Raw genomic sequence first — 12,293 nt, 5'->3', positions numbered from 1 at the left:
TATCCGAACACCGTTTGTTAAATAATCTTTATTACTTTTCTAATCTAAAAACTGAGTTTTTTTAGAACAAATAAATGGCATATAAATAAAGGGAAGGGGAACTGCTATACATTAAGATCCTTAGAAGCCATATCAACCAAATACAGCATGTGAATTCTATTTGAATCCTGATTTGAACAAAGCAACCATCAAAAGATATTTTGGGGACAATCATAGAAAGTAGAATAGGGACTGGATATTATGATATTAAGAAATTGTTAATTTTGTTGGGTGTAATAATGGTACTATTCGTTACTTTAACTGTGAGAGTTAAATAATGAAGTATTTATGGGTGAAGTGATTTGATGTCTGGAATTTGCCTTAAGATATGCCAGGAATGGTCAATAGCTTATGAAAAGATATTCAACATCACTAATCCTCTGAGAAATGCAAATCAAAACCACAATGAGATATTACCTCACACTCATTAGGATGGCTACTGTTAAAAAAACACACAGAAAATAAGTGTTGACAAGGATGTGGATAAATTGGAACCCTTATGCACTGTTGGTGGGATTGTAAAATGCTGCAGCTGCTGTGGAAAACAGTATGGAGGTTCCTTAAAATATTAAAAATAAAACTACCATATAATTCAGCAATTCCACTTCTGAGTATATATCTAAAACAATTGAAAGCAGGATCTCTAAGAGATATTTGCACACCCATGTTCATAGCAGTACTATTCACAATAGCCAAGAGTTGGAAGCAACCCAAATGTCTATTGATGGATGAATGGATAAACAAAATGTATAGCATACAATAGAATATTATTCAGCCTTAAAAAGGAAAGAAATCCTGTTACATGCTACAATATGGATGAACACTTGAGAACATTATGCTAAGTGAAATAAGCCAGTCACAAAAGGACAAATTCCATATGATTCCACTTATGTGAGGTGTCTAAAGTAGTCAAATTTATAGAAACAGAAAATAGAATTGTGGTTACCAAGAGCTAGGAGGAGGGAGAAAAGGGAGCTGTTATTTAATGGGTATAGAATTTCAGATTTGCAAGATGAAAATATTCTGGAGATATGTTATATAACAATGTGAAAATCCATAACACAGCTGAACTGTACGCTTAAAAATAGTCAAGATGGTAAATTTTATGTGGTTTTTAATCCCAACAAAAAATATTAAAATACCATAGAAAGGCCAGGTGTGGTGGCTCACACTTCTAATCCCAGCACTTTGGGAGGCTGAGGAGGGTGGATCACCTGAGGCCAGGAGTTCGAGACCAGCCTGGCCAACATGGTGAAACCCTGTCTCTACTAAAAATACAAAAATTAGCCAGGTGTGGTGGCATGTGCCTGTAATCCAGCTACTAGGGGGGCTAAGGCAGGAGGATCACTTAAACCTGGGAGGCAAAGGTTGCAGTGAGCTGAGATCATGCCACTGCACTCCAGCCTGGGCAACAAAGCAAGACTCTATCTCAAAAAAATATATATATACACACACACACACACCATAAAAAGGAGAGGGGCAAGGTAGATGAAACAAGAATGACTTAAGATTGATAACAATTGAAAGTGGGTAATGCTTTCATGGGGGTTCATTACCTTTGTATGTTTAAAATTTTCCATAATAAAAAGTTCTTAAAGTTCTTAAAGCTTTAGGGGAGCTTGGGATTTGTGAACAGAACTGAATTTGAATCCTAGCTCCACTTTTTAAAAATCGAGGTATAACTCATATACCATAAAATTCAACGTTTTGAAGTGTATAATTTAATGGTCTTTAGTATATTCATAGTGTTGTGCAGCTATCACCACTATCCAGAAGATTTTTATAGTCTCAAAGGGTAACCCAGTACGTACTAGTCTTATTCCCCATCCCCACAATCCCTGGCAACTACTAATTTATTCTTCCATCTCTTTGGATTTGCCTATTCTGGGCATCTCATATGAAAGAAGTCATACAATATATGACTTTTTGTGTCTGGCTTGTTTCACGTTAGCATTCTGTTTTCAAAGTTCATTGATGTTGTAGCATAAATCCCTACTTCATTCCTTTTTATCGCCAAATAATATTTCCTTTTATGTATATACCACATTTTGTTTATCCATTCATCAGTTGATAGACATTGGGGTTATCTCCACTTTTGGGCTATTATGAATAAGCCTGCTGTGAACTTTCATGTACAAGTTTTTGTGTGAACATAGCTTTTCAGTTATCTTGGGTATATACTTAAGAGTGGAATCGTTGGATCATGTGATAACTATGTTTAACCATTTCAGGATCTCTGAGACCATTTTCCAAAGTAACTGCACCATTTTTCATTCCCACTAGCAATTTACAAGGATTCCAGTTTCTCTGCATCCTTGCCAACACTCATTATTTTCCATTTTTTGATTATAGCCATCCTAGTGGGTGCTAACTGGTGTCTCATTTTTGTTTTGATGGGCATTTCTGTAATGACTAATAATGTTGAGCAGTTTGTCACGTGCTTATTGGCTAGCTTCACTTTTTAGCTATGTGACTTTGGTCAAGTTCTCTAACCTCTGACCCTCATTGATTGTTTGTCTTTAAAATGAAGATAATAATGCCTCCTGACGTTATTGCAAGGTTAGTGGACGTGAGGTGGGTTTGGAACAGTGCCTGGTAAATAGTAGGTACTTAATCGATACCTAATACTACTTTGCTACTTGAGCTGTGGATAGCTTGCAATCTAGTGATTTCACTACATCTGCTGTAGAAGTTAAATGCTGAGATGATAGTGCCCTCTGATTTGCCAGAGCTGTTTTTCTTTTTAACAATCTCACTAGGCCTTTCTTTACTATTCTGTACCAATCAACTCCTGTTCTCTGTCCTTTCTAGTTGGAAGGACATGGTTAGGACCATGGAGATAAAAGAGAACCTGTGACCTTAAAACTTGAAGATGATGGTATTGTCAAATTAGTTCTGTGACTGTGTCATCCATCTCTGTGCTACAAGAGTGAAGAGGAGGGGAATTAAAAATAATTTGTCCAAGAGGTGGCAGGCCTATGGAAAGTATTCAGAACATTGGGAAAGAGAGGCAATAAGGCATTCTAGGCAGGGAAACCAAGTGAGCAAAGGCAGGGAAGCAGGAGTAGTCTTGGAAGTGGGTAGTTAGAAAATTAGCCTGTTAGGAGAGGGGTATTGCGGAATTGAGAGAGAGATTCATGAGATTCTTATTCTATTGTTTTCCATTACCTACTCCAGAATATTTAGTAAAAGAAGTCCTATACCTGGAATCATGAAACTTTTGTTCTGATCTTGGTTCAGCTGCAATTAGCTAGGTCAAGTCATTTATCCTCTCTAGGCCTCAGTTGCCTATGTGATAAAATGAATGACTGGATTAGTTCAGTGATTCTTAATTGGGGGTGTGCATGAGAACCTACTGAAAACTGTTTTGAAATATAGGTGTTTGGATCACACTCAAGACATTGTTCCAGGCTGGGTACGGTGGCTCACGCCTGTAATCCCAGCACTTTGGGAGGCCGAGGCCGGCGGATCACCTGAGGTCAGGAGTTTGAGACCAGCCTGGCCAACATGGTGGAACCCCATCTCTACTAAAAATACAAAAATTAGCTGGGTGTGGTGGCATGCACCCGTAGTCCCAGCTACTCAGGAGGCTGAGGCAGGAGAATTGCTTGAACCCGGGACACGGAGGTTGCAGTGAGCCGAGATCAGGCCACTGTACTCCAGTCTGGGTGACAGAGTAAGACTCTGTTTCCAAAAACAAAAACAAGAAATAAATAATTCCAGCAGATCTGAGGTGAAGCTCAGGTTTGTATATTTTGAAAAAGATCTCCAGGTGGTTGTGATGTACATTCCTAGTGTTTTAAGAGCTACCAAATTGATTAAAAATCACTAGTCCTTGGCTTTCTGGAGTTGAAATCACTTGAATGGTGGCATAATCGGCTTCAGACCAGCTAAAGATTAAGTGTTGTAGTAGAAAGGGTCTTTGGTGACACCAAGAGAATTTGATGTCAGTGTGACCCAGGTTGCTGTTTCCCAACTTGATAGCTCTGAGTATGGCATCTTACTTTTCTGAGCCTCAGTTTCCTCATCTGTAAAATGGGGCTTCTAATACCTGCATGGTGCGGTTGTGATGATGAGAGAGAAAATATCACACTTAGTAACTGTGCCTGGTACAAGGTCAATGGATGCTCAACCAATGACTTGTATGAGTGGTGTGCTGGAAGAAACTATTACCAGGGGACAGCATAAAACTTTACTCCTACCCTGACACATCTGGAGTTACTCATATCTCTAGGCATAAATATGTTACAATACTTTTTGGCTCCTTTGCCTGGATATCAAATGAATATCGACCTTGCTTCACTATCTGCTTACTGGTGTCTCTCCCCTTGTATGTGACATGACTAGCAACTGTAACTAGACTCCTTTTCCATAATCTAGCAAAAGTTTAATGCGTTGAAACTCCTGTTAAACTCCAGAAAACTACCATTCCAACTTAAATGAAAAATAGATTAGTTGAGTTGAAAAAAACCATCAAGGTCCACAGGCTCTAGAGCCAAAATCTGGGCTTTGCTCCTCCTCGTCATATGACCTTGGGGCTAATAATGTATAAAATGGGGTTAATAATCATAGGTATGCCCTCACAAGGTTGTTGTAAGTATTAAATGAATTAATGCACATAGTACATATTCAGTATCTGTTAGCCATTATTATTACTACTATGTACCAGCTCTTATGTGGGAGCCAGGAATACAGAGGTAAATTCTCTATATGGTCAAGGAACTTAATCTGGTGGAGCCGGTATACAGATAATTTCAGTATACTTCAAGTACAGCAATAGAGGTATGTACAGGAAGAGTACTTAACAGTTTACCTCTATTACATAAAAAATAATGATCTCCAGGAAGAAGCACGGTACAACAGAAAGTATGCATTCCAGAGTCAGATCAGCCTGGATTTGAATCCTGCCTACCACTCACTCATTCTGCAACTTTGGGGGCAGTCAATCTCTCGTAGCCTTAGTTTCCCCATTTCTAAAATGGGGTGAAGTTTCTGACTTCTCACCGTTGGAAGTGCAACTATTTAGGTGCCCTGCGATGTAGGGTGCTACTAAGAAAAAAAAGCAAGGACTTTTTAAAAACAGTTAGATAAACTTAGATTTCTATGTATATTTCTACGTCTTAAGTTTTTCATCCATATGTACCTACCTAAGGTTAATGACGAGATAATATATATAAAATATGTACAGCGTATAGATGCTGAGCAATAAATAATAGCTTTATTATCTAACAGAAGTCTCTAATGTTACTGTTTGAGGTAAAAACTTAAGTAATATATACCTTGTTAATTTCAGTATTCTAATTTTGAAGAGCCTCAGGGCAAGTTTCATGAAAGGAGTGAAAAAAAACTGGGGGAATGAACACATGTATAACGCTGTCTGTGTTTACAGTAATAATCAAGTTGTAGACTGGGAGAGCATTTTTGTTTTGTTTTTTAAGAGTATTCTGTTCTGATTGGGTGCAGTGGCTCACGCCTGTAATCCTAGCACTTTGGGAGGCCAAGGCAGGAGGATCACTTAAGCTCAGGAATTCGAGACCAGCCTGGGTAGCATAGTGAGATCTCATCTCTGTATTTAAAAAAAAAAAAAAAAAAAAAGTAAAAAATGTTAAAAGAATGTTCTGTTCTGTCACATACAATCTCAAATTTCACCAAACTATAAAATTGAGTTACTAAACCTCCTGACCTTCTAACAATACAAATCAGCTTCTGTGGCATGACACGTTCTCTTCTTCCCTCCTAGGTCTTTCAGAGCCTTGAAGACCACCATTTGGAAGTGGTGGCGTTTTTCAGGGAAAATGGCTTTCATGGCCTTCTTGCCCATGACTCCGAGTATGCTCTCTACAATATTCCCTCTTACTACAGTTCCCATGCTCTGAAACTGAGCTGGAATGGGAAGAACCTCACTACCAACCAGTTCCTGATGCAAGAAGTAGCCAAGCAGCTGGGCCTGAAGAGGATGAATTTCCCCATATTTGCTGCACTGCTAGGTAGGTCATCCAAAGAAAAGACTGCAGTGATTGGTAGTTTCCTCTTCTGGTGTTAAGAGATGAGGACTAGAGTGATTTAGCCTGTCATCATTAGATTTGTCTTCTTAAAGTCTTCACACTAAACACTGCTGGGGAGAACTCAGCATGGTTTTTGGGCTTCTTGATAGAGCACACTAAAACTCAGCATGTTTGTTTTGTGGGTTGCTACAGGTTATTCCAGAACATTATTTAGATTCCTGTAAACCTTCTTCTTTTGCCACATTTTATAACTCTTTTATGCAGAGTATTCTCCAGCCAAATGTTTTATTAGCCCTAAACAACTTTGGTTCCCCACACAGAGCATTAACATTACTTGCCTAGTGTCTCAATTTAGATCAGAAAAACAAATTATTGATTATGTTTTTCTCTTTGTTTCTTTTGTGCTAATATTTTTTATGAAAATTTCCAAATACACAGCAAAATTGAAAAAGGGCTTTGCAGTAAAAACTCTATATCCACCACCTGTATTCTGCCATTAACATTTTACTATAATTGCCTTATCATATATCTATCCATTCCTTTACCCATCCATCAATCTATCTCTTATTTTATTTTATTTATTTATTTATTTATTTTTGAGACAGAGTCTCGCTCTGTCGCCCAGGCTGGAGTGCAGTGGCACGATCTCGGCTCACTGCAGTCTCCACCTCCCAGGTTCAAGAGATTCTCCTGCCTCAACTTCCTGAATAGCTGGGACTACAGGCACCCGCCACCATGCCCAGCTAATTTTTATATTTTTAGTAGAGACAGGGTTTCACCACATTGGTCAGGCTGGCCTTGAACTCCTGACCTCAAGCAATCCACCTGCCTCAGCCTCCCAAAGTGCTGGGATTACAGGCGTGAGACACTGTACCTGGCCCAATATATCTCTTAAAGATGTGTTTCAAAGTAAATTGCAGAGAGTTGATTATGTTTTGAATTGGTTATTCAAGTACTTAGCACATGAAGGTTAATATTCTGTCTCAGGCATGACCTTTGCTCTATAATTCCAAAGGACATGAGTTTGGATAATATAATAGAGTCAGCACAAGTTTTGGAATTAGGCCATCGGCAAATCACCGAAGTGACATCTCCCTGGTTTCAGTTTCCTCATCTGTGAAATGCAGATAATAATACCTCATGGTGTTATTGGTAAAGTGAAATGAAATAAGGTACACAAAATGCCCAGCACTCATTAGGCAGTTATTAATTGGTGGCTGCTATTATAGAAGGCAACATGACTTAGGGGATAAGTAATAGCATGGGCTTTGGAGTTACATTCCTAGCTTTTTATCTTGTTGTGTGTACCTATTGGCCAGACCACATTGGGCCAAGTCACCAAACTTATCTGAACCTCAGTTTCCTTATCTGTAAAATGGAAATGATATTACCATACATAGTCATTATAAAGATGATACATATAATACACATGAAACATATTAAGTGATCAACACAGAGCTACTGTAAGTATTACATTAAGAATATAGACCTATGTGAATTATTTGATCATTTTCTCTCCCAGGACCCCTTTCATGACCTGGAGGTTCTAAGAAAACATTTGTACAGTCAATAAATGACAAATGTACTTTGTAGGTAACCACATCCTCCCAGATGAGGACCTGGCTGCTTTTCACTGGAGCCTCTTGGGACCAGAACATCCTCTTGCATCACTTAAGGTAATGTTTCCTATTTCTTGCCTATACAGATTAGGGGATATGAGGTTTTGATTGGTGTTTTGATGGAATAATTATCTTATATTAGATTTAAAATATTTCACATACATACTAAAGAAAAAAATATTGGTAATGGCCAGGTGTGGTGGCTCACGCCTGTAATCCCAGCACTTTGGGAGGCCGAGGCAGGCAGATCACCTGAGCTCAAGAGTTCAAGACCAGCCTGGCCAACATGGTGAAACCCCGTCTCTACTAAAAATACAAAAACTAGCCGAGCATAGTGGCAGGCGCCTATAACCCCAGCTACTCAGGAGGCTGAGGCAGGAGAATCGCTTGAACCCAGGAGGCGGAGATTACAGTGAGCCAAGATCATGCCACTACACTCCAGCCTGGGCAACAAAACGAGACTCCATCTAAAAAAAAAAGACAGAAAAAAATTGGTTATGATCAATACCCTTAATATCTCAAGAATTCATACAAATCTATAAAGAAATATACTGATAACCCAATAATGAAATAATGAACAAAGGACAGAAGCAGAAAATTCACAAGAGAGAAAATACGACGACTAGATGTTCAACCTCACTATTGATCAGACATGTAAATTAAATGATCAGTGTGATTTTTCTTTTTCTTTTTTGAGACAGAGTCTCACTCTGTCGTCCAGGTTGGAATGCAGTGGCACAATCTCAGCCAGCTCACTGCAACCTCTACTTCCTGGGTTCAAGCATTTCTCATGCCTCAGCCACCCAAGTAGCTGGGATTACAGACATATGAAACCATGCCTGGCTTTTTTTTTTTTTTTTTTTTGAGACAAAGTCTCACTCTGTCACCCAGGCTGGAGTGCAGTGTTGCAATCTCAGCTCACTGCAACCTCCACCTCCCAGATTCAGACAGTTCTCCTGCCTCAGCCTCCCGAGTAGCTGAGATTACAGGCGTGCACCACCATGCCCAGCTAATTTTTGTATTTTTAATAGAGACAGGGTTTCACTATGTTGGCCAGGCTGGTCTCGAACTCCTGGCCTCAAGTGATCTTCCCGCCTCAGCCTCCCAAAGTGCTGGGATTACAGGCATGAGTCACCGCACTTGGCCAGTGTGAATTTTTTTTTTTAACTTAACAGTTGAACAAATATTGAAAAATTAGTTTACCCACTATTATCAAGACTGTTGCAGCCAGGGCATGGTGGCTCATGCCTGTAATCAAAAATTAGCCAGGTGTGGTGGCACATGCCTGTAGTCCCAGCTACTCGGGAGGCTGAGGCCGGAGAATCGCTTGAACCCGGGAGGCGGAGGTTGCAGCGAGCTGAGATCACGCCACTGCACTCTAGCCTGGGTGACAGAATGAGACTCTGACTCAAAAAAAAAAAAAAAAAAAGACTGTTGTGAGACTGATACCTGCATACACTTCAGGTATCTGTATTCTATTTCCCTCGTTCTTTCATTCTCCTAGATGACTGTTTCATACCTTCTCTGTCTTCAAGCCTCTGATATTTCTCCTCATTTGCTCACTCTCAGTTCATGACCTTACTTCCTATTTTACTGAGAAAATGGAAGCAATGGGAAGAAAACTTCGACGAGTTCTTACCCCCTTCTTCACCTCACCTACAGGAAGGTGTTATCCCCTCTGTGGCCACATATTCTGCCTGCCTCCTATTAATTGTGCATGACCTGTCCATGTTCCTATCTAAGGCCAGTCCCTCTACTTATACTAGGTCCCATCTCTATTTATTTAAAAAAAAAATTTTAAGAGACAGGGTCTTGCTATGCTGCCCAGGCTGGAGTGCAGTGGCACAATCATAGCTCAAGTGATCAATCCTTCTGCCTAAACCTCCTGATAGCTGGGACTATCGGGCACAGCTCCCATCTCCTTTGGCCAACTTAAGAGCATCAGTTCAGCAGTTCTCGCCCTTTTTCTCCTGCATCATCAAGTTTCCTCTTTTCATTGGCTCTTTCCAAATTGTATAAGCATGCATCTATGAAGTTTAAAAATACAACTTTATTTTTTTTAAAAAAGCCTCTCGATCTCACTCTCCCCACCCAAGCTACTGCTCTATATTTCTCCTTATAGAAAACTCCTCTAAAGACTTGTCTACACGTGAGTTTCTTACTGTTCCCTTCCCCTGTTTGCTTTTCAGTTGATTTGCTGAAATTGCTCTCGACAGGGTCACCAATATAACTTCTCAGTTAATAAACCCAGGGCCAGCTGTCGGTTTTCATTTTACTTGACCAGTCAGCAGCATTTGACACAGATGCTTACCTATTCTTCCATAGAACACTTTTTTCACTTGGCATTAAGGACACTACTCTCTTCTTATTTCCTTCCTACCTCACTGACTGCCGCTTCCCAGTCTCTGTTGCTGCTTCCTTGTCTTTTCCACTTGTTAAAGGTGGAATAGCCCAGAGTTCCATCCTGGTTCCCTTCTCTTTTCTTTTCTGGTTTGTTTTGTTTGTTTGTTTGTTTGTTTTTGAGACAGGGTCTCATTCTGTTGCCCAGGCTGGAGTGCAGTGGGGCGATCAAGACTCACTATAGCCTCAAACTCCCAGACTCAATTGGTCCTCCTACAGCAGCCTCTTGAGTAGCTGGGACTACAGGCACATGCCATCATGGCTGGCTAATTTTTTTTGTATATTTTGTAGAGACGTGATCTCACCATGTTGCCCAGGCTGGTCTTAAACTCCTGTGCTCAAGCGATCTTCCCACCTCAGCCTCCCAAAGTGTTGGGATTATAGCCGTGAGCCACCATGCCCGGCCCCTTCTCTTTTCTGTCTCCACATACGATTGATCTCATATAGTCTTATGATTTTAAATACCGTCGGCCTATTGATGACTCCTAAGTTTTATGTCTTCAGCTCTGACCTCTCCCTTGAACTCCAGATTCTAATATCTAACTGCCAATTCAGTATTTTCATTTACATATCCAATAGGCATCTCAAAGTTATATGTTCAAGTGAAAATTCCTGATCTTCTCCCTAAACATGTTTCTCCCACAGCCTTCCTCATTTTTGTTAAAGGCAGCTTCCTCCTTCCATTTTCTTTCTTTCCTTTTTTTTTTTTGGAGATGGAGTCTCGCTTTATTGCCCAGGCTGGAGTGCAGTGGCACAATCTTAGCTCACTGCAATCTCCACCTCCTGGATTCAGGTGATTCTCCTGCCTCAGCCTCCTGAGTAGCTGGGACTACAGGCGGGTGCCACCACATCCAACTAATTTTTGTATTTTTAGTATAGACAGGGTTTCATCATGTTGGCCAGGCTGGTCTCAAACTCCTGAGCTCAAGTGATCTGCCCACCTTGGCCTCCCAAAGTGCTGGATTACAGGCGTGAGCCACTGTACTCAGCCCATCCTTCCATTTTCTCAGGTTAAAATCCTTGGGGGTCATCCTGACTTCCCCCTCTCTCTCCCATACCCCACATCTCATTTGTCAGCAAATACCATCAGCTCTTCCTTCAAAATATACCTACTTCTTACCATTTGCACTGCTGCTACCCTGACCAGGCACCATTATTTCTTGCCTGGATTATTATAATAGCTTATTAACTATTGGTCTTCTACTTACACTCTTCCCCTTACCTCCATTTTATTCTCAATATAACAGGAGAGCGACCCTTTAAAAAAAAAAAAAATGAGATCCTGTCACTTCTCCATTCAAAATCCTTGGCAGGGCACTGTGGCTAACACCTGTAATCCCAGCACTTTAGGAGACTGAGGCGGACGGATCACTTGAGGTCTGGAGTTCGAGACCAGCCTGGCCAACGTGGTGAAACCCCATCTCTACTAAAAACTTAAAAAATGGCCGGCGTGGTGGCTCACGCCTGTAATCCTAGCACTTTGGGAGGCCAAGGCGGGCAGATCGTGAAGTCAGGAGTTCGAGACCAGCCCAACCAACATGGTGAAATCTGATCTCTACTAAAAATACAAAAATTACCTGGGTGTGGTGGTGCGCATCTGTAATCCCAGCTACTCAGGAGGCTGAGGCATAAAAGTCGCTTGAACCCAGGAGGTGGAAGTTGCAGTGAGCTGAGATCATGCCACTGTACTCCAAGCGACAGCGAGACTCCGTCTCAAAAAAAAAAAAAAAAAATTAGCTGGGCCTGGTGTTGCGTGCCTGTGACCTTAGCTACTCGGGAGGCTGAGGCAGGAGAATTGTTTGAACCTAGGAGGCAGAGGTTGCAGTGAGCCAAGATCATGCCACTGTACTTCCTCCTGGGTGGCAGAGCAAGACTCTCAAAAAAAAAATTCTCCAATAGCTCTTCATGTCACTCTCCCAATCCTTACCATGGCCTGGCCTACAAAGCCCTTTACTGTCTGGCCCCCTCTCATATCTCTGATTTCTTTCTTTCTTTTGCTCTTAGAACCTTTGCACTTATCATTCTCTCCACTTGGAATACTTTTCCCCTCATAGCTATTTCTTCACTCCTGAAGGTTTTCTAAAATTTTGTTCTCAGTGAGGCTTTTCTTGATCACCCTATAAAAAATTATATGCACACACTTCTGCAGTAGGGATTGTCTAGAAAACAATTATGTGCACATGTATGCACATACATACTTGCATTCCCTAGCTTCTTCTCTGCTCTTCTC

The 12,293-nt window shown here is 40.7% G+C and overlaps 1 protein-coding gene across 3 annotated transcripts in view; it reads left to right on the top strand.

Annotated features, from left to right (window-relative positions):
- Positions 1-12,293, top strand: part of FAM120C (family with sequence similarity 120C) — a 118,138-nt gene that overhangs the window by 17,889 nt on the left and 87,956 nt on the right. For all 3 annotated transcript variants that reach the window (XM_009197678.4, XM_009197677.4, XM_003917761.5), the window contains exons 2-3: positions 5,780-6,026; positions 7,638-7,720. In XM_009197678.4, the coding sequence (XP_009195942.2) occupies positions 5,780-6,026; positions 7,638-7,720 (330 nt within the window). The remainder of the gene's footprint in view (positions 1-5,779; positions 6,027-7,637; positions 7,721-12,293) is intronic.

The sequence above is a fragment of the Papio anubis genome, chromosome X (genome assembly GCF_008728515.1).
Source record: "Papio anubis isolate 15944 chromosome X, Panubis1.0, whole genome shotgun sequence".
Classification (NCBI taxonomy): Eukaryota; Metazoa; Chordata; class Mammalia; order Primates; family Cercopithecidae; genus Papio; species Papio anubis.
Note: the sequence above shows the minus strand (reverse complement) of the source record. Positions and strands in the feature narration are given on the sequence as shown.